Source organism: Rhinolophus sinicus, chromosome 2 (assembly GCF_057876585.1).
Source record: "Rhinolophus sinicus isolate RSI-liver-muscle chromosome 2, RSI-T2T, whole genome shotgun sequence".
In the NCBI taxonomy this organism is placed as follows: domain Eukaryota; kingdom Metazoa; phylum Chordata; class Mammalia; order Chiroptera; family Rhinolophidae; genus Rhinolophus; species Rhinolophus sinicus.
The window spans coordinates 172,527,136-172,546,003 of NC_142502.1; the positions used below are offsets into that span (position 1 = coordinate 172,527,136).

An 18,868-nucleotide genomic window follows, 5' to 3' on the forward strand; every position below is an offset into this window, starting at 1 on the left:
TTATCCATGCCAGGCTGTATATATGTGATTGTAAATTCTTTTTTCCTTTTAGAATTTGCATATCAGACTGAAGATGCTGCTACAGGAACTGCTTCTATAATTGTTAATAAAGAAGGTATGTTTTGCATATCAGAGTGTCATTTCATAAAACAGTTCATTTCCAGAACTAGAGCAGAAACATCAATTTTTACCATAATCCCATGGATATGTCACCATACCCACCATTCCAAAGCCGAAAGTGTGATCTTTCCAATCTAAATATAAGTGTTTCCCTTTATACTTCCCAAGTTGATCATTCAAATATAAAATTGTCCATCCAATGCATACAGCATTATAGTTGCCTCAAAATAATATTTCTATCCTATAACGTCCCATTACCCTTCATGTGAATACAGAACTGATATTTGTCTCTCACAGCAGTAAAGTATTCATCTGTCATTTCAGTTACACTAGATAAATAAATGTAAATAGGTGCAAAAGAAAGTTGATGAATCATATTTATAGAATATTTACTGAGCAAATGGCAGCAACTAATTACTTCTAACTTACCGTTAGTGTTCAATTTTGTCTGCTCTTTCAACAGCAATCAAATCTCAAAAGTCTATATATACAGGGAGGAGGGGGGTTCACACAGCGTGAGGGATATAAATGATAAACGTCTAAGTATTACTTTGTGTTGTACACCTGAAACTAATAAACACACACACACACACACACACAAAAACAGACAGAAAAGAATAAAAAGGAGGAAAAAGAATGTATTACTTATTCAAAAATAAAATCGATTAAAACAAGTATATTTATATATTTAAAACATAAAAAAAAAAGTCTATATATACAACTAAGTCTGTCACAAGGCCTTGGAATCTTTGAAACCAGTAACATCCCTTTACCCTCAAGTAAAGTTGTCATAATTTCTGCCAACTATTGTAAACGTGAAAACACCTACATAAGATTTTTAACATCAGAATTAATATTCAGGACTAAGCATTTCATGGGGCCCCTAGGACAGAACCTAGTGCATTCTGGGCAATCAGTGAGCACTGGGTTAAATTCGGATTTGTCACAATATGTCTTTAATTTATAATGCAGCTTCACAAGATCATTTCTCACAGAAGACACAGTATTTTTAGCTCTATTGTAGTGATCCCAAAGTTGCAATAACAACAACAAAAACGTATTCCACTTAAAGACAGTAGATACAGTTTTTATTCTAACAAGACAGTCTGTGTTCGTTATTTTAAGCTACCTCGTGATTATTGCTGCCAACAGCAGCTCCTTCCCTTCCTTAAACCTTTTTTGTGTGTGTTCTGGGGATATCTTCGAGATCTGTTTCTTCCTTATCTCTGTACAAAACACAGCATGTTCGTGTAAAGACATAATTTAATACTGTGTATTGAGTGCCTATTATGGTGGACTTTGTCTGGTTTATAGTGTGTGGTAATGCCCTCGAGAGTATAGACTGTAGTAGAAGAGCTAACACAAATACCCAGACAGGTGACAATCAGCTCCTTTCAATGAAGGAGTGAGTAGCAAGGTAACATAAGGAGTTCCGTTTTGACAAGTTAAAGTTGAGACATGAACGAGCTGGCCACATGGCACTGTCCACCAGACAGCTGTGTCTTGGGCTTGTGGCTCATCAGCCAAGGCCAGGCCAGAAATTTAGACTTGGGAGTCAGCAACCCAGAAGCAGCAGCTGACTCTAGCAGAGAGAATGAGGTCACTGAAGGAGGAGGGGAAGGAGATATGCTGTCTTTCAGTGTGTGGGGACTTTGAATTTTTCCAGCACCGAGGTTGGGTTTATGCTGACCCATCCCCACTTTATTAAGTCCTCCTTGCGGCCAACAAACACATCTGTGGTAAGATGATAGGCTAGCATGTGTTCTGTGTTCAGAGGGAATTTTAGGTCATGTCTATACAAGAGAAGCACTAGCGGCCTGGGGCACAAAACATGATTGCTGCAACGCATCCCTCTAGATCAGTGCCGTCCAATAGAAATAAAATCCAAGCCATGTCCGTAACTTTGAATTTTCTATCAGCCACATTTTAAAAAGTAAACAGACACAGGTAAAATTCATCTTCATATATTCACTTAACCGAGTATGTCCAAAATATCCTTTCAACACATAATCAAAAAGTTCTTAAAAACTAATGATATTTTACCTTCTTTTCTTTGTATTCAGTCTGTGAAATCTGCTCTGTATTGTACAATGAAAGCATATCTCAAATTAGACCAGACACATGTCAAGGGTTCAACAGCCACAAGTGGTTTGTGTTCAGGAGAAAATGCACCACCACACCTCCCGCCTTTAGTCAGAGTGTCGAGAGGGGGTCCAAGTGATGAGTGTGTAAGATTCTATAGTCCTGCTTCTGTTTGATCTGGTACAGTCGAAGCCAAATAACTCTTCTCTCTACCTTAAGTCATTTAGTACAATTTTCCATCATTAGATATTATAAAATGTGTTTTGATTTACAAAGTCACTTTTCAGAATACCCTAGGGTACTCCTGGAACTGACTGCATACTACAGAGCATTCGTTTTTAGCACTAGGCAAGTTTATCCCTGTTTATACTCATTATCACATCTGTCATTTAGGATTAAGAATCTTTACCACATACATTGTACCATTTATTTCCCATAAAAGAAAAATTTTAAGTATGTTATATGCCATTTCTCAGCTAATATTCTTTGTATATAAGAATACTGGGAGGGAAAGAATATTGATAAAGAAATCATTTTTAGATTTTGCTCAAAATGATTAGAACACTGACTCTTACAGAGATATTGTAAAAGAAGATACACAAGGAATGTGAAATTTAACCTGAATGGCCTAGAAATGTTAAAGTTAATATTTACAACACATTTTATATAATGACTTTATAAGAATGACTGTAACATTGCAGAATATCATTGTTTGGCTTGACTTTATTTTAATATAAATACGCAGAAATTCTTTATAGGCCAGAATATCATCGTTATAGTGGCTGGAGCAAATTTACTGCTGAATACCAAAGACCTGAGGGAGGCCGCCCATGTCATTAGAAGAGCCAAAGTCATGATCTGCCAGCTAGAAGTAACTCCAGCAACTTCTCTGGAGGCCCTAAGAATGGCTCACAGCAATGGAGGTAATTTTACGTATTTGTCATTCTTTCTCTAAAAGCTTTCATCACTGTCTTAATTAAAGTTCACCTTTTCAGCAAAGCAACACACTTTCTCTAGTAAAATATTCTTTCTCCCATCTGAGATTCACTCTCTTCTTCTACTTCTTGATAATGTTAGAAAACAAATAGGGTTAAAATAACATGAGTAGCATTTCTGCTATCCCGCAATAGAAATCTCCACTCTAGTTAGCAGAAATAATACAAGTAGTAACTAGACTCTCTCAATCAGCCCATTGTCCCAGATAACCTCTAGGTAGTGGAATAATTTCCATTCTGAGAAGCAGAGGCAGCACGTCCTGTATAATCACTGCCCAAGTACATTTTGATAAACATCTCTAGGAATTGAAGATTAGTGCTTTCTCCTTTTTGTAAAACTTTTCTATAAACAACAAAAGATTATTTATATGTAATATTTTCTATGCTGTCAACGTCCTTTAAACAGCTCTTTTGTTTTGTTTGATCTTTGATTTTGGAAATTTTCAAACATATAAAAACAGGCAGAATCTAAAAAAAAACAAAATAAACAAACAAACAAAACAAAAAAAGAGGTTCATAGAAACTGAGAACAAAGGGATGGTTACCAGAGGGGTGGGGGTGGGGGGATGGGTGGAAAAGGTGAAGGGGAATATAGTCAACAATATTGTAATAAATTTGTACGGTGACTACGAGATAATGACTAGAATTAGTGGGGTGACCACACTGTATGGTATAAAAATGTTGAATCATTATATTGTACACCTGAAAATAACATACCTAATATAATACTGTATACCAACTATACTTAATTTTTTTTTAAAAGAAAAACAAGCAAAAGCAGGCAGAATTTTCCAATAAAACCCATCACCCAGCTTCAACAATTATCAACCCTTGGCTAATTTTCATTCATCTGTTCTCCCACCCACTCCCCCTCTCCCACCCTCAGCAAATACCAGACTTTGAAAAATCCAAATAGTTTCTTTCAGTTTGTTGCTTTTTTACCATTGACCTGTGGGGAGAGCATCTTCTGAGTTAGAAGCCCATTTCTGATCGTTTGTTAGCTTTGTGATCTTTGCGGAATTAACTGATTTTTCTGAGCCTTGTCTGTTAAATGCATATAGAAATACTTCCCTACAGAATTGTTCTAAGAATGGAATAAAATATAGCAAGCTGGTATAGAGAGTTTCAGTAAACCCCAATTTTCTTCCCTCTTTGGATTAAAATTTGGATAATATCCTCATCTCAGTACCATTTGGTCAAAACAATAAATGAATACAAATAAAAACTAGCCACCCTCTGACCATGGCTGCTTCTTGATATTACACTAATAGTTCTGTGATTTATATTAAGAACATAGAGAACCACAGTGACTTTTCCAGGTAGAACTTTATCATCAAGATACAAAACTAAAAAAAGAAAAAAAGCAGTAAGAGTGTGTATGTGTCTGTGTCTGTGTCTGTATAAGTGATTTCTCCCAAGGTGTACAGTGTTTTACTACTTAGCAATAAGTGGAAAATATGTTACTGAAATGATTTTGTGGAGAATTTTTAAATGTATGTCATGATGTAACAAATTTTCCTCATGGCAAAACAATATGCCATGGCAAATTCTCAGACATTGAATGTATTTTTAGTGAACTCGAAGCTGTCAGAAAGCATTCTGAGCCCAAACCCATAGGTTCCGTCTTCTCAGAGTGTGACAGCTAAAGCCTAATGCTTACGAGAAGCATTGTCCGCGTTGCACCCATCTGACTGGTGGTCTGAACACACCATGCCACTTCATTCATGCTCCTGTCTTTCCTTTTATACATCAAAGCGTAATTTCTCTTTTTTCCTACTATCCCTTGCTTCTCAGAGATCACTGTTTTCTCTGTCCCAGTCACCTGTTACCTACCCCGCTTGTGGAGGAGAGAAAGGTACAGCAACCACAGTTGAGGATCCAACCTTTCACAGGTGAGGCTAGAGTTATCCAGATGGGCAGGCAGCCTGACCTTGAGCTGTCCTTTGGGTGGGGTCCAGAAATGCTTCCTCCATCACCTGCCAGGCAGTTCTTCCAGTTGAGGAGCTGAGGACCAGGTGCAGCAGAAAGGGGGTTAGGTAATAGGGGGCCAAAGACCACTTAGCCTATTTCACATTTTTATGAAGCGCCAGCATGCCTAAGTATTAAGTCTGCGTGACCTTATACACTAATACTAGAAGTAATACCTTGCATCTATGTGTACTTAACAGCTTGTAAAGTACTTTCATATGTAATCCCCAGAAAAACCGTAAAACAAACATGGCAGACATTATTCTCCCAGACTGAAGGGGAGAAGACTGAGACTTGGAGAGCTTAAGTAATTTGCTTAACCAAGGTCGTACTTTTAGTCAGTGTAGAAACCAGGATTTCAGATTCCAAGACCCAAGTTACAAAGAAACTTCAACATCCCATTGACTGCTAGTAACTGAGCCTTTATGAAGAGTATGTCTAGAAAAATAAAATCCCATGAATGGTAACATTATCCAACATGTAGCCTAAATTTTGAGTGTTTCGCTGCTCAAGTCACAGAGAAGAGACCCTAGAACAGGGGTGTCCAAACTTTTTTCAACATTTTTTACCAAGGGCCATATGCGGTAAAATACACAAACAGCCGGGCTACTCACTCGAGGTGAAGTACGTATTGCCTCACCTGGTTTATTTAAGTAAACTAAATATATTTTTGGAATTTGCTGCGGGCCAATAAAAAATGGATTGCAGGCCACAGTTGGCCCGCGGGCCACAGTTTGGACACCCCTGCCCTAGAGTGTTTTCAGCAATATGTCCCCCCACCCATTAAAGACGCACACACACATACATTCACACGTGTTCCTCTGTCCAGAACTCAGCTGGTCCCCATTTGGTGCTTACCAGTCAGACGCAGCTTAGACTCAATACCAAGAGGTAGGCGTGTGCGTGCACATGTACGTGTGTGTGTGTGTGTGTGTGTGTGTGTGTGAAAGAGAGAGAATTTAATGCAACTTCATTCTCAGGTGAGACTAGTACAATGGAAGGAGCACTGGTTTGGGAGTCATGAAGCAGGGCTTTGAATTCAGAATCAATCACTTAGCAAATGGGAGACATCAGACGAGTAAGTCGGTTCCTTGCTCTGTACCTCAGTTTCCTCTGTGAAACAAGAGAACTGGGCTGAGAGCTCTCACAGTTCTTTAAGATGATGAGGTGTGAATGGACTGATCACAGAGCAGAGCAGGCGAAGTCTAAAGATCTGCCCTGCCCATTGCCCCACGAGACTGCATTATCCCATTTACAAGAAAGATGTTAAAATCATCATCCATCATCATCATCTGCGGGTTTATTAGTACAGCTCCCGTATCTACTACTTAACTAGTATTGAGTTAAAGACGCTGTATAACTAGATTATATATCAGTTGCTAAAATATAGAGTAAAAAGACACCTCCATCTTTGTATATCCTGTCTTGGGACTCGCTTGCTGTCTTTACGAAAACGACAGCAGGGATTTTAAAGAGATAGCACATGTAACATCAGAAATGACTGGCAGCCCTGCGGGCGCCCCCCACTCAGTCACGGTGCTGTGAGACAGGCCCACAGCAGAGCTGGCGCTGCAGCTGCTTGTGATGAAATTATACATGTTGCTTCTGGCCTTTATATCCATTTCAAAGCAAATGGAACATTACAGGAACAATTATAAATAATTGAGATTGTAAAATCGCCAAGCTTAAATTCTAGGTAAGATACAAAATATCTTTGAATGCCACTTCAGTCCTTTTCCATCTGGCAAACAAAACTTTTTGACTGGCCACGTGGACTTTGACAATAGCCCAAGGTTTTAATGTTCTTGCTGCTCCGGTCACAGAAAAGAACCCCGAGGGGGAGAAACTGCCAGGCCAGTGTTTTGGGTCCTCCATCCTTCCCAGTTTCTGTGCTTAGAGTGATTTTATTCACGTTTCTCTGAGCCCCTTAGGTTACGAGGGCCTTAACTGTCCAGCCACTGCCCTCCATGGTGACATCATTAAAAGCTGCTGCCACATGTTCCTGTCTTTCCACCTACACAGCTGCCCCCCTCGGCCTCACCAGTTCCTGACATTATCGTGCCAGCCACGGACATGCTGTGAAGACACCCAGGAGTTCAGTCCGCCTTACATGGCAATGACTGACAATTACTGTTGGTGCCATCAATCACCTCTGCATCTCCACGTTACTCCATGGCACAGCCTGAGTTCTCTAGTTTTGCTTCTAGTGTTCTCTAGTTGGGGTTCCAAGATGACATCATTTTTTTTCTCATCTTCTCTATTACAAATTTGCATTCTTCTTTGATTAACTACATCTACTGTACTAATTCTTCATGTTTTTTTTCCATCATGGTACAGTGTGTATGCTTATTTATGTAGCACGAGCCAAAGAGAGTCCTTTATGGCATTTTCACTTTCCCCCTAAATTTAGTTACTAGTCAGAGTCTAAGCCTATGTATCCAGTTACTGTTGGTAAGAATGCTTTCCCTTGGTAAAATGCAAGCAAATAAGATTTGATTGATTTTTATACAACATTTATGGAATTCCTCATTCCAGCAATTGTTGCTTAAAATCCAATGGAATTGTTTCTTTAAAGTTTGATTTTATTGTGGAGAATTTCAAATATATAAGGACATATAGAGACTAGTGTGGTAAGTCCATATTTACTACCATTTAGCTTCAACAATTATCAACACATGACCAATCTTGTTTCATCTATACCCAAACTCGTTACTCTCCACTCCTGACTGCAACTTCAGATTATTGAGGAAAAACCCAGACATGATATCATTTCATTCACAGTATACTTATTTTTGATGTAAGGTATTATACATGTTTTAAGAACGCTGTCTTTGCATGGCGTGTATCAGGTAATCTACGGTCAGATTTTTTTCCCGCCAGCCCTTTCTAATGAATCACTTATTAGTTTAATGACTGACCTCTCAGACTTTTTTCTCTTCTATGGAAGTGTATAAATAAACATATAGCTATGTTTTGTTTTGTTGAAAGAAAAGACAGGGTTCACACTATAGATTTTATTACAAAAGTGCCTTCTTCACTTATAAATAAGTTATAGAAATCTTTCTGTGACAAAACAGATCAGCTTCCTTCTATTTAGCAGCAGCAGAGTATTCCATTGCATGTATATGTCATACTTTTTTTAACGAATCTTCTCTGCTTGATGCTTAGGCTTCTTTTTGCTTTGCTTTTTTTTTTCTGTTACAAACAGAGCTGAATGAACATCACTGTTTCACATCTTTGCATGACTGTGTATTTCTGTAGGAGAAGCTTAGAAAAGGAATTGCTGGATCAGGGATCTTTTGAGATAAAATGAGCTTTGATAAGACTGGCTCTACCCTGTTGGTCTGCACTGATAGCTTGCTCTAACCTGTGCCCAAATGCTTTTGCATGCAGATTGGAGGATCATATAGGTGAGCAAACGTGTCCCAATTTGATGCTTGCAGAAAATAGGGAGCAATGTATTTGTTCTGAAAAACCTAAAAAGAAACAGATGTGTTAGAATGCTGGGCAGTGAAGGCCTTTATGCATCATTGACATCTCTAAGACCTCTCAAATGCAGGAAAACCAATGAGAGAGATGGTTGCCAGGTTACAAACTCCAACAGAAGGCAGAAGAGATGGGTGGACAGGCGGGGCTGTCAGGCTGTGTGTACAGGACAATATAATAACAGTAATAATCCCTTACGTTTGTACAACACTTTACAGTTTACACAGGACTTTTACATCCATTTTCTAATTTAAGCTACACAATAACCCTGTGCCAAAATAGGAGCAGCCAAAAATATACCATAGAATTTCCATGGGTGGACATTCTAGATTCTAAAATAATGAAAATGTGGGAATAGTGTTCTCTTGTAAACCACTGAACAAGATCCACTGACCAAACCAAAATATGAAGACGAAGAGGGTGCAGGAACAAAGTAGCCTCGCCTCCCCAGGCAGAAGTAGTGGACAGTTTGCTTTAGCCACGCGCTGGCCAGCATCTCCCCGAGGACGTACGATGGATTGGTGCGAGGACAGCTATGGAAGAGCCACTTGGAGAACTTACCAATGTGCACACCCCCGATCTTACCCCAAGAGATTTGGATTCCGTGGGTTTGAGGGAGAGCCCAGAAATCATGCATTTTATTAAGCTCGCTTAGCGATGCTGACGTGCCGCCAAGTTTGTGAGCCACTGTTCTGGAATAGTCTGAGAACTGCAGCTAGAGGATTTTACTCTATAGGTCCAGAGTGCATTGGCATTACTAAACACCTAAGTCAGAGGACCTGGGCAGAGGAAAAGAAGACCAAGGAATCTAGTTGGGTACTCTGGTGGATAAGTAAGTGTTTTGACAAAGGAGGAGTTTCCCACCTAAGGCTGTTTTAAAATATTATGAATTGGGATTTCAGGCTTGTGTTGCTGTGGACAGAGTCCTGGCCGAGACAGGCAACTATTTTAGAGATGACCAAACCCTGGACTTAAAGCTAGAGGACCCCGGTCGTGACCCAGCTTCCTCAAGTCTCAGTATGACCTTAAACTGTGACCTCATCTCTCAGGCTCACTTTCCTCCTCTGAAAAATGCCCTTCTGACGCTGTAATGGCCATGCCATTCTCGTTTGCCCTGTTTCTGCTCTCCCCAGCCACCCTCCTCCTATAGTCTCCTCGTCTGAGCGAGCTCTCAGCCTCTGATTGAGTTTCTCCTCCTTTCTCAGTCTGTTCCTTTATGTTGTTAGATTGCTCACAGAATGTAAGCTTTTGTGTGTGCATGTTTGCATGAAGAATTCCGATATGTTTGGAAGATATACATCGGTGTTCAAAATATACATATATACATGAACTTCCTACTTACTAGTCTTACCAGGAAGATTTTGAGCTCTTCATTGTTTCTTTTCTATCATCTCTTTTCTATCAAGGCCTTTCCTGGAAAATGGATTTGTGAACTGGCTTTGCAACTAAGCAATTAAAGTAACCCACAAAAATGTTCACCAGCCTGAACGTTCACATTCATACATGTCCTTTCATGCCCCAACATCTAAAATCTTTAATCCTCTTATTGCCCTTTGCCATAATTTTGTAATCACCTTGGTTGTAAATATTGATGCTTGCCCTTGAAGCCGAAATGTTGTAAAGTGAAAAGTAGAGCAGATGGAAATAAGGAGATTGTACTGTGCTATCGTGGAGATTGAGATTTCCGACTTTCCTACATCTATTACTAAGTTGATTTTTAATCTAATGGGGGAAATGCTTGCACTTGGGGATGTCCCTTACCTAATGTCTGTAAATGCACCATATTGAAAATGACAACCACTGAATCCTTCTTCCTCTCCTGTGTAGTGAAAACATTGTTCAATCCAGCTCCTGCCACTGCCGACCTGGACTCCCGGTTCTACAGCCTCTCAGACGTGTTCTGCTGCAATGAAAGTGAGGTAAGAAGGGAAGATTTTGCTCATTCATGAGAAACCAAAGACTTCCATGCAAGTGGGTAAGCAAAGGAGCAGGACTAACCACATCAGTTTAGTTGCGCATGAATTCTTGGGCCCAGTGAAAACAGAGTTTTCAGTTGATGGGGGTGTGTAAAAAGGAAATCAGTGAGTCCTAGGGAAAAAAAGAAAAAAGATTCCCTGAATCATCTCCATAATTTATCACTTATCAAACCTCAGCTAATTTGGGTGCCCTCCCTGCCCTCACATTATTGGTGTTTTGTTTTCCTTTTTAATTATTCCCTATTCTCTGGACTAATTAATATCAGAGTTGCCAGATTTAGCAAGTAAAAATACAGGGCACCCAAGTAAATTTGCATTTCGGATAAACCATGAGTAATATCCTAATGTACTTATACTATAAAATTATTTGTTTATCTGAAATACAAATTGAGCTGGGCATCCTGTATTTGATGTATTAATAGCAACCCTAATAGGTTCTCCACTGGTGCCATGGGAAGGACCCTTCGGGGGTCACTCCATTAGGGGAGCACCCTTTTAGTCCATCTGAGAGTCATAATTTATAGTTCTGTGTAAAATATCAATATATTCATATTGTGCCATTCGTTGTGAAGCATTTTAGGAAGAAAATTTCAATATTTCTCCCTTTTAAGGCCAGTTTTAGACCGAAGCTCTCTCCCAATATTGGGAGGCAAGATAGATCACACAGTGCAACATACACAGAGAGAAAGTTATTCATTAATGAACTATCACAGTACTTTTCCATGTGGTTTGAAGGCTGAGTGACGGTTTCTAGGATTTCCTGATCTGCCTTTTGTTAATTTCATCTCTCAGAACATAAAGTAAACAAGAAAGAAGAGTGCCATAAGGAAACTAATTTTAACAAACCACAATACATTATGCAACGTTTTTGAGCAACCACCATGGCCAGGCTTTGTGCTAGGAAAAAGAAATTGTAGGAGATAGTGACCATTTCATAATAAGAGGTTAGATTGCCCTCAACTGCAAAACTGGCTTAGATTTCCCTGCGAGATACTTACAGAGCACAATATTTCTTCTTCAAACACTGACCACAGTTCAGGTTATGTGTTCCGTACTTGTGTCTTCTCCATTTAATTACCAGTCCTGTGAGGACAGGGACATCTGTCTTACTCACCACTGCCTCCCCGGTGGCTGTCCCTATGTGTATAGTTGTCTACTGCTGTGCAACAGATGACCCCCAAATTTACAACAACAGGAATTATTTATTGTCCTTCACGGATACTTTGCATCAGGAGCTGACACCCGACACATGGTGGCTTGTGTCTCCTCTGCAATGTGACCTAGAAGACTCAAGGCTGAGAGCTGGCATCGCCTGAAACCTCATTCACTCCCTCGCATGCTTGGCCAGAACACTTACGCACGGCCTTTCCTTGGGGCCTGGGCTTCCTCTCAGTATGGAAGCTGGGTTTCAAGAGCCAATATCGAGAGACAGACAGACAGACAGACAGACACAACTAGGCAGAAGACATGTTGGTTTTTATGACTTAGTTTTGGAAGTCACACAGCATCATTTCTGGACCATTCTATCGATGAAGGCAGGAAAGTCCACCCTGGCCCCCTACCTCCCAATAAAAGATTGTCATTGGAACAGTGTGAAAAGAACATGTATGATATTATATATATTAATACAGTTATCTTTGAAAATTACCATGTTATACTGTACCCGGCACACAGTTGGCACCTATAATATATGCTTATTGAATGAATGAATGGATGAATGAATGAATGAATGAATGAACGAACGAACGAACTCTGGTCTTTAATAAAAGTGAAAAGGAAAAGGTACCTACAAGGTCAAGTCACTCCACATATCAGAGAAGTAACAGAATCACAGAGCATTCAGCCCTGGGTATGCAGTACTCCAGTCCCAGAAGCAGGGAGAAGTGGCAGGAAGTTTGCCTGCTTTGGGTAATGGGCACTACACGTTGCCACTCATGGGAGCCTGGAGCTGCTGGAAACCAGAGATGCTGGGCTCCGGACCCCTGCTGACAAACAATGGTGGAGGAGGCTCCTACTCCTGCTGCCGAGACTACCACCTGCATGAGGCTCCCCAGCTGAGGAGACAGGAGGACAGAGATACTGCCTCTTCCAGGAAGGAAACCAAGCCAACTGCTGGCTTAGTGTCTGGAGTGGCCATATCACCAGTAACAGCAGAATCAGAACCCCATATTGCCGATATAATGCCTTGTTGTGGTTTAGAGATCCTCAGGGGCCTGATGGATGCAACTAAAAACCCCTAGAAAGGAAGGGAGAAGCCTGATGGGAGATGAAGTGTGAAGACGATCCACTCACAGGTAGCAGAGAAAGCCTGCAAATGAAGAAACACAGCGCTGCGAGAGTTTTCCAACAAAATCAACAATCTAAAGATGAATTTTCACAAGACGAAATTCAAATAATAAAATAACGCAAAAGAACTTTAAAATAAGTATGATTAAGATTGTCATTCATGAAAAAGGGAGAAGAAATGGTAAAAGAAAAAGAATCGAAGCAACAATTTGCAAATACGAAAACCAATCAATTAGAAGTCTTGAAAATGAAAAATAGCCATTGAAATTTTTTTCAAAGCACTCATTAGAAAGGTGAGCATTAGATTGGAATGAAGAATTAGTGAATTAAAAGAAAATCTTGATCAATTCACCTAAAAGTGGAAAGCTCAATTCACCTAGAAAATAGCACAGAAAGAAAAATATTAAAGAGAAATTTAGAGAAATAAAAGATAACTTGACAGGCTCCAACATACATCTAATTGGAGTGAAAGAAGAGAATGGAAGGAACTGAAGAGAAGCAATACTAGAGGAAAGACTGCAGGTGTTTTCTAGAATTGAAAAAAGGGCATGAGTCCTCAGATCAAAAGTGTATTAAGAGTACCATGTGAGATAAATATAAATAACTCTCTACTAACGTACATTTAATGAAACTGCATAAAATCAAGAGTAAAGACAAAAGTATTTTTAAACAGCCAGAGAAAAAGGACAGATGACATACAAATGATAAGAATATCCAGTACTTCTTTGCTTGTAAAAGGGGGAAATGGAAAAACCAAAATGTCCACAAGAAATAGAATAGATTTTGTTTAAACTATAGTATATTTGCAGTACAGAATACTGTGTGCAGTTGAAATAAAAAAAGTAGAGCTACACACATCAACATGAATTAAGTAATGTAAAGGGGGAAAAGCACATTGCTAAATAATATACATGGAAGATATAATTTACCTTCTCTAAAGAAAAATATCCGAAGCAAATAAAGTGTTTAGATTTGGTAAAGGTGGGTGGTAGGTACATGGGTGTTTGTTGCATTACTTTTTAGAATCAGGATTTTTCATTAAAGAATAGTTTCTTTAAAAGTTTTTAGAAACCACAAGAAGTCAGTATTCCTAAAAATAGACCAACTCATCAGACATAAGTGAACCCAGTAATGAAAATCAATGAAAAACTTGTAAAAAAGAAAATGGTCTCAAAGCATAAACAACTCAGACTGAAAGGGTCTCTGGAAAAATGATGGGAAGGGATGACACGTGGTCAAGTTAATGAAACCTATGCTACTGAGAAAAACGGACGTCTAGATTGAGCAGACGCTGTGGGATGATTTACAAGCAACAGAAAGGGTTGATCTGGGCATATTCAGAACAATCACAGGAAGGGATAGACCCACTTTTAGGAAGAGATACTATAAGGTTAAATTGTAATACAGAAAGGACAGAATTAGGTTTTAAACTTGTTGAGTCAAAAAGTATATAATTCATCTAGTCTAGTGATTCTCAGAACCATAGAGGTTCCTCAGAGATGCTGGAGGGGCCCCAGGGGGATGTGGAAGCAGAGCTGCAGCCCTTCACTCCTACTTCAGCTAGAGACCTTTGTGTATTCTGGAAGAGAACTACTGATCCTGTGTAAGCCCCTCCTTGTACAAATCATACATGACTTGGGAAAAGTCACATAGTGAGTGGTGCAGTTCTGAATGTCATGCACTGCTTTTTAGTGCCTCTCCAACTCTGCTTCCACCTTCTCCAGCAAAACACAAAAGAAATGGGCGGTGTGCAGACATGGAAAGCTTTAACTGGCAATACGAGAAAGGCATTAGGGCCCAAGACAGGCCTAGAAGAATTACGTCCTTACATGTGAAATTTACAGCATAACATCTATCCAAATCATTGATTTACAGCATGATTTCTATCCAAATCATTGGCAGTAGCCCCTCTCCTTTTTCTTTTCCTCCCTTCTCCCTAACTCTTATGAAAATTATCGTACATACACAGAAGCTGAAAGAGCAATAAAATAAATACTCATATACTCTCCACCTAAACAGTTGTTAACATTTTGCTGTGTTACTTCCCCACTCCCCTGTGTGTGTTTTTGGTTTTGTTGAATCATTTGAGAGTAAGTTGCAGATAACACAACACCTCACCCCTAAATACCTGAGTGTGCGAGGTCTCCTAAGAGTAGCCACAAGACCACTATCACACCTAAGAAAATTCTCAGTAATTCTATTCTGTCATCTGACATCAAGGCCATATTCAAATTTCCCCTGTTGTCCCAAGATGTCTTTTATAGCTAGTTTTTGTTGTCATTGTTATTGCTTTTTTATTTATTTTCCTGAGCCAGTATCTATCAGAGTTCTCCATTGCATTTCATTGGTTGTTATGCAAAATAAGGGAGACATTTTCTAGAAAATCAAATCTAATCTGGATGTGGACCCAGGTTACTTTGCTCACCACTGTTTCCTCTCACTACTGTGTCTTCCAGGCTGAGATTCTAACTGGCCTTGCAGTCAGCAGCCCTGCGGACGCTGGGACGGCTGCACTGGTGCTCCTGGAGAGGGGCTGCCAGGTCGTTATCATCACCTTAGGTGCTGAAGGATGTGTGATGCTGTCCAAGACAGACCCTGTTCCAAAGTTTATCCCCACAGAGAAGGTCAAGGCTGTGGATACCACGGTAGGTTTCTAAATTTTAGAATCATTTTTGGCCCTTGAAATCATCATTCAGTTACTAAGACACTGCACTTAAACTTGGGGGTCAAGAGGTAAAGGCCCTAGGAGGTGACATGGTAGAAGAGAACAACAACCAGGCAGGAGAACTGTATCCTAATCCCGCTCTAACCCACTGTAGGACTTTATACAAGTCACTTAACTTCTCTAAGCCTCAGTTTTCTCATCCATAAAATCGGAATATCAGTAAAATTATACCTGTATTACTTATATTCATTCATTCATTCAATAAATATTTATTGAATACCTGTCTATATGCCAGTCATATATTAGATGCTGGGGCTACAGTGACAAACAAGACAAATCTCTGCCCTCATTGGGCTTAGGTTTTAGACCGTAAACAAATCACCAGATTTTACAAGCTTCATGTGGAATAAAATAGCAAGGAGCACTGGTGAGCGGAGCTCACCTTCAGACAATAATAACATTTACTACATGCTTCCTGTGTCTCTTTTGTATACATCTCACTTAATCTTTACAACAATCGTATGAGGTACGTGCTATTATTATACTCATTTTACAGATTTAGAAAGTTGCTCAGGATCCTAATGCTACGAAGTAACAGCTGGGGGTTCAGAAGTCGACTCCCCAGACGCTTCGTGTGTACGGCGCTGTTAGGACAAGCGAGTTAAGTGGACAAGTCATGGCAGCCACCGAGCAGGGATAAAAAGGAAACAAGTTAGAAAAAAGGCTCAGGGCTCCCCTAAAGCTGGGGAAATAAAAATGATCTGTTTGTGGCCTAGCATTCAGAAGAGCTGACTGGAAAAGTAAGCACATGTCAGGGACACGAAACTGAAGTTGAAGGAGAATAAAAATTTTAGGAATTTTATTTATAAGAACGTGCTATATAATTACTTATAAACTATGTTTTGGTTTGTATGCTTAGAAAAGACTTTAAAATGTGGGCCATTTATCAAAAAAGAAGCCTAAGGGGAGCTGATGAAGTTTTGGATACAAATATGCTTTGAAAAATAATAAATGCAAGGCATGCTTTTATAACATGAAATTACATCATGATTGCCTTTCAAAATGTGCTTTATCGGGTATTTGATATATTGTTCTCAGTGTTGTTATTCTCTTCATATCTAATCATTCCTAAAACTATTAGTTGTTTTCTGTTTTGTCAAGATGGACAGTAACCTAGATTTGAGAGGTTTCTTATTAGTTCTGAAATTGATCCTGCATTAGACCAAAACTATTTCGGGTCCTGAACTAAAGCAGAAGAGTGTATTCTTCTCTTGCTAAAAATGAAATGAAGGGTCCTCATGAAGATGTCCGACCTAGATGGGTCCCCAAAGTGGCTTAGCCTTGCTGTCAGTGTCTGTGTCAGTCACGACTCCCCTTGCTCATAAGCAGAAGTACAACTCAAACGGACTTACACAGAAAAAGGTATTTGGCGCACATCATTAGAAAGTTCCACGTATGGCAGAATGCGGGGGCTAAACCGCGTCACTGGGGCTCACTTGCTGTCCCCTCTGCTTGCCTTGCCGTGTGGCCCTGGCCGCTCCCCGCCCACACGGTACCCCACATCACGTCCCCTTCCCTGGTGTCAAGTACAAATCAAAGAACTGTTATCAGAGGATGGGAAGTCGATGCTAGTCAGACAAAAACAACCCATGCCCACCACAGCACACTCGTGTGGACATGTACTGCTTGGGCACGGGACGACATGATGAAGAGACTCGCCTTAGAAATGTTCGAGTCAATAGTAATACCACTGTATCAGAGTGATTTCATGTTAAAGGATTGGATTTCATAGGTTGTGATGGATGACGGCTTTGAGCATCTTAAGTACAGCAGTGTGCACCAAGGAAGTCGTCACTGTTTTGTGCCCTTTCCTTTGGTTTCTTAGCACCCGCAGCTAATGTTTAGCTTCCAGGAAAGGTGAGATAGTGCGAGTTCAGAGGAGGCGCAGATTACTTACTGCTTGAAGGCAGGAGATAGAGAACGGGATCGGGAAGATCAGGGCACTGGGTCAGGATCAGCAAGTGTTTTCTATCAAGGGCCAGAGAGTCCAGTTTTAGTCCTCACAGGCCGTATGCGTACGTGCTGTGTCACAGCTACTCAGTTCTGCCGTGGTAGCATGGAAGCATCCACACACAACTTTGTATGCTACTGGAGTTAAGTTGGTATTTAGTTACAACTAGATTTTTTTAAGTTAAGGTGTTAATTGGAATCACCAGTGCAATCAAAGAAACCTCAAAGAAACAAGGAAATTAAAACGGTACACTAGAAAATATCTCTTTAACACAAAAGATGCAGTAATGGAGGAACAGAGGAATAAAGAAGCTACTGGAAGATAGGCTATTGTAAACTGAGGGATAAAACTAAGACAGGAAGAGTTGGGATTCAGGAAACAGGTGATACAATATCGGAGAGACGTCAGGGATGAAGGAAAGTTCCAGGACAGCAGCTATGCAGCAAGCCCATACCCAGTCAGCTCAGATGAGAGCAGCAGAATGGAGGGGGGCGCCGGGAGGAATGTCTCCCAAAAACAAACAAAAAAGAAAAAAGAAAGAAATCATCGAATATCTGTATATTTGAATATGACAGGAGATTTTTAGTTTTCTTGCAGAATTTAAGAATAAAATAGTAATTAATATGTAAAAAACTGAGGAAATGAAAAAAAATATGAGGCCAAGTTTTTCCTCTAGGTCATCTGGAGTCTAAGGGGAAAAAGTATGATTAAGTAAATATAATCTTAGTATACCACATGGCTAGGAACTCATAGTCATAACAATGTGAGTGCCAATTATTGATTTCACCAAAAATGGAGATTATAATCATATTGTGAAGATGGAAGGATAAAGTGTGTATTTGTGTGCACATGGGGGTAGATAAGAGAACTAAATGCTCATCTTCCATAGTTGGAAGTCAAGAGATAATATCTAAAACTGAGTTTTAAAAATAGCAATAGAAGCATATTACCAGAAATAGAAGATAAATACCAGAAGAAACCGCTAAAAGAATTTAAAGTATTTGCCTCATGGAAATGGTTGTGGAGAGAGATAGGGCATTTACACTGTAAGCCTTGTCTTTTTAAACTGTGTGTATGGATGGCTCTGATTTTTTTTTAATGACGAAACATAATGAGATACCACTTCACACCCACTAGAATGGCTATAATCAAAAATAGATAATAACAACTGCTGCCTAGTATGTGGAGAAATTGGAACCCTCAAACAATGCTGGCAGGACTGTAAAATGGTGTAGCCACTTTGGAAAACAGTTGGGAAATGCTTCAAAAAGTTAAATTT

At 39.7% G+C, this 18,868-nt stretch overlaps 1 protein-coding gene and 1 long non-coding RNA gene across 12 annotated transcripts in view; one reads left to right on the forward strand and one right to left on the reverse strand.

Moving 5' to 3' along the window:
• RBKS (ribokinase) overlaps nucleotides 1-18,868 on the forward strand; it is an 82,652-nt gene that overhangs the window by 32,224 nt on the left and 31,560 nt on the right. For 7 of the 8 annotated variants that reach the window (XR_012496287.2, XM_019735338.3, XM_019735339.3 and 4 more), the window contains 4 exons: nucleotides 53-115; nucleotides 2,961-3,125; nucleotides 10,479-10,570; nucleotides 15,370-15,558. Coding sequence is in view for 7 of the 8 variants with exons in the window: in XM_019735338.3 (XP_019590897.1) it covers nucleotides 53-115; nucleotides 2,961-3,125; nucleotides 10,479-10,570; nucleotides 15,370-15,558 (509 nt within the window). In the remaining variant the exon portion in view is untranslated. Of the gene's footprint in view, nucleotides 1-52; nucleotides 116-2,960; nucleotides 3,126-10,478; nucleotides 10,571-15,369; nucleotides 15,559-16,134; nucleotides 16,156-18,868 lie in introns of those variants that run through there. The other variant, XM_074331831.2, reaches the window with a different exon arrangement.
• The window catches only part of LOC141571522 (uncharacterized), a 50,296-nt gene that overhangs the window by 22,022 nt on the left and 9,406 nt on the right, over nucleotides 1-18,868 (reverse strand). For 3 of the 4 annotated variants that reach the window (XR_016020493.1, XR_016020492.1, XR_016020490.1), the window contains exons 3-5: nucleotides 11,626-11,710; nucleotides 10,413-10,739; nucleotides 5,031-5,201 (exon numbers count right to left, since the gene is read on the reverse strand). This is a non-coding gene — a long non-coding RNA (uncharacterized LOC141571522). The remainder of the gene's footprint in view (nucleotides 1-5,030; nucleotides 5,202-10,412; nucleotides 10,740-11,625; nucleotides 11,711-18,868) is intronic. The other variant, XR_016020491.1, reaches the window with a different exon arrangement.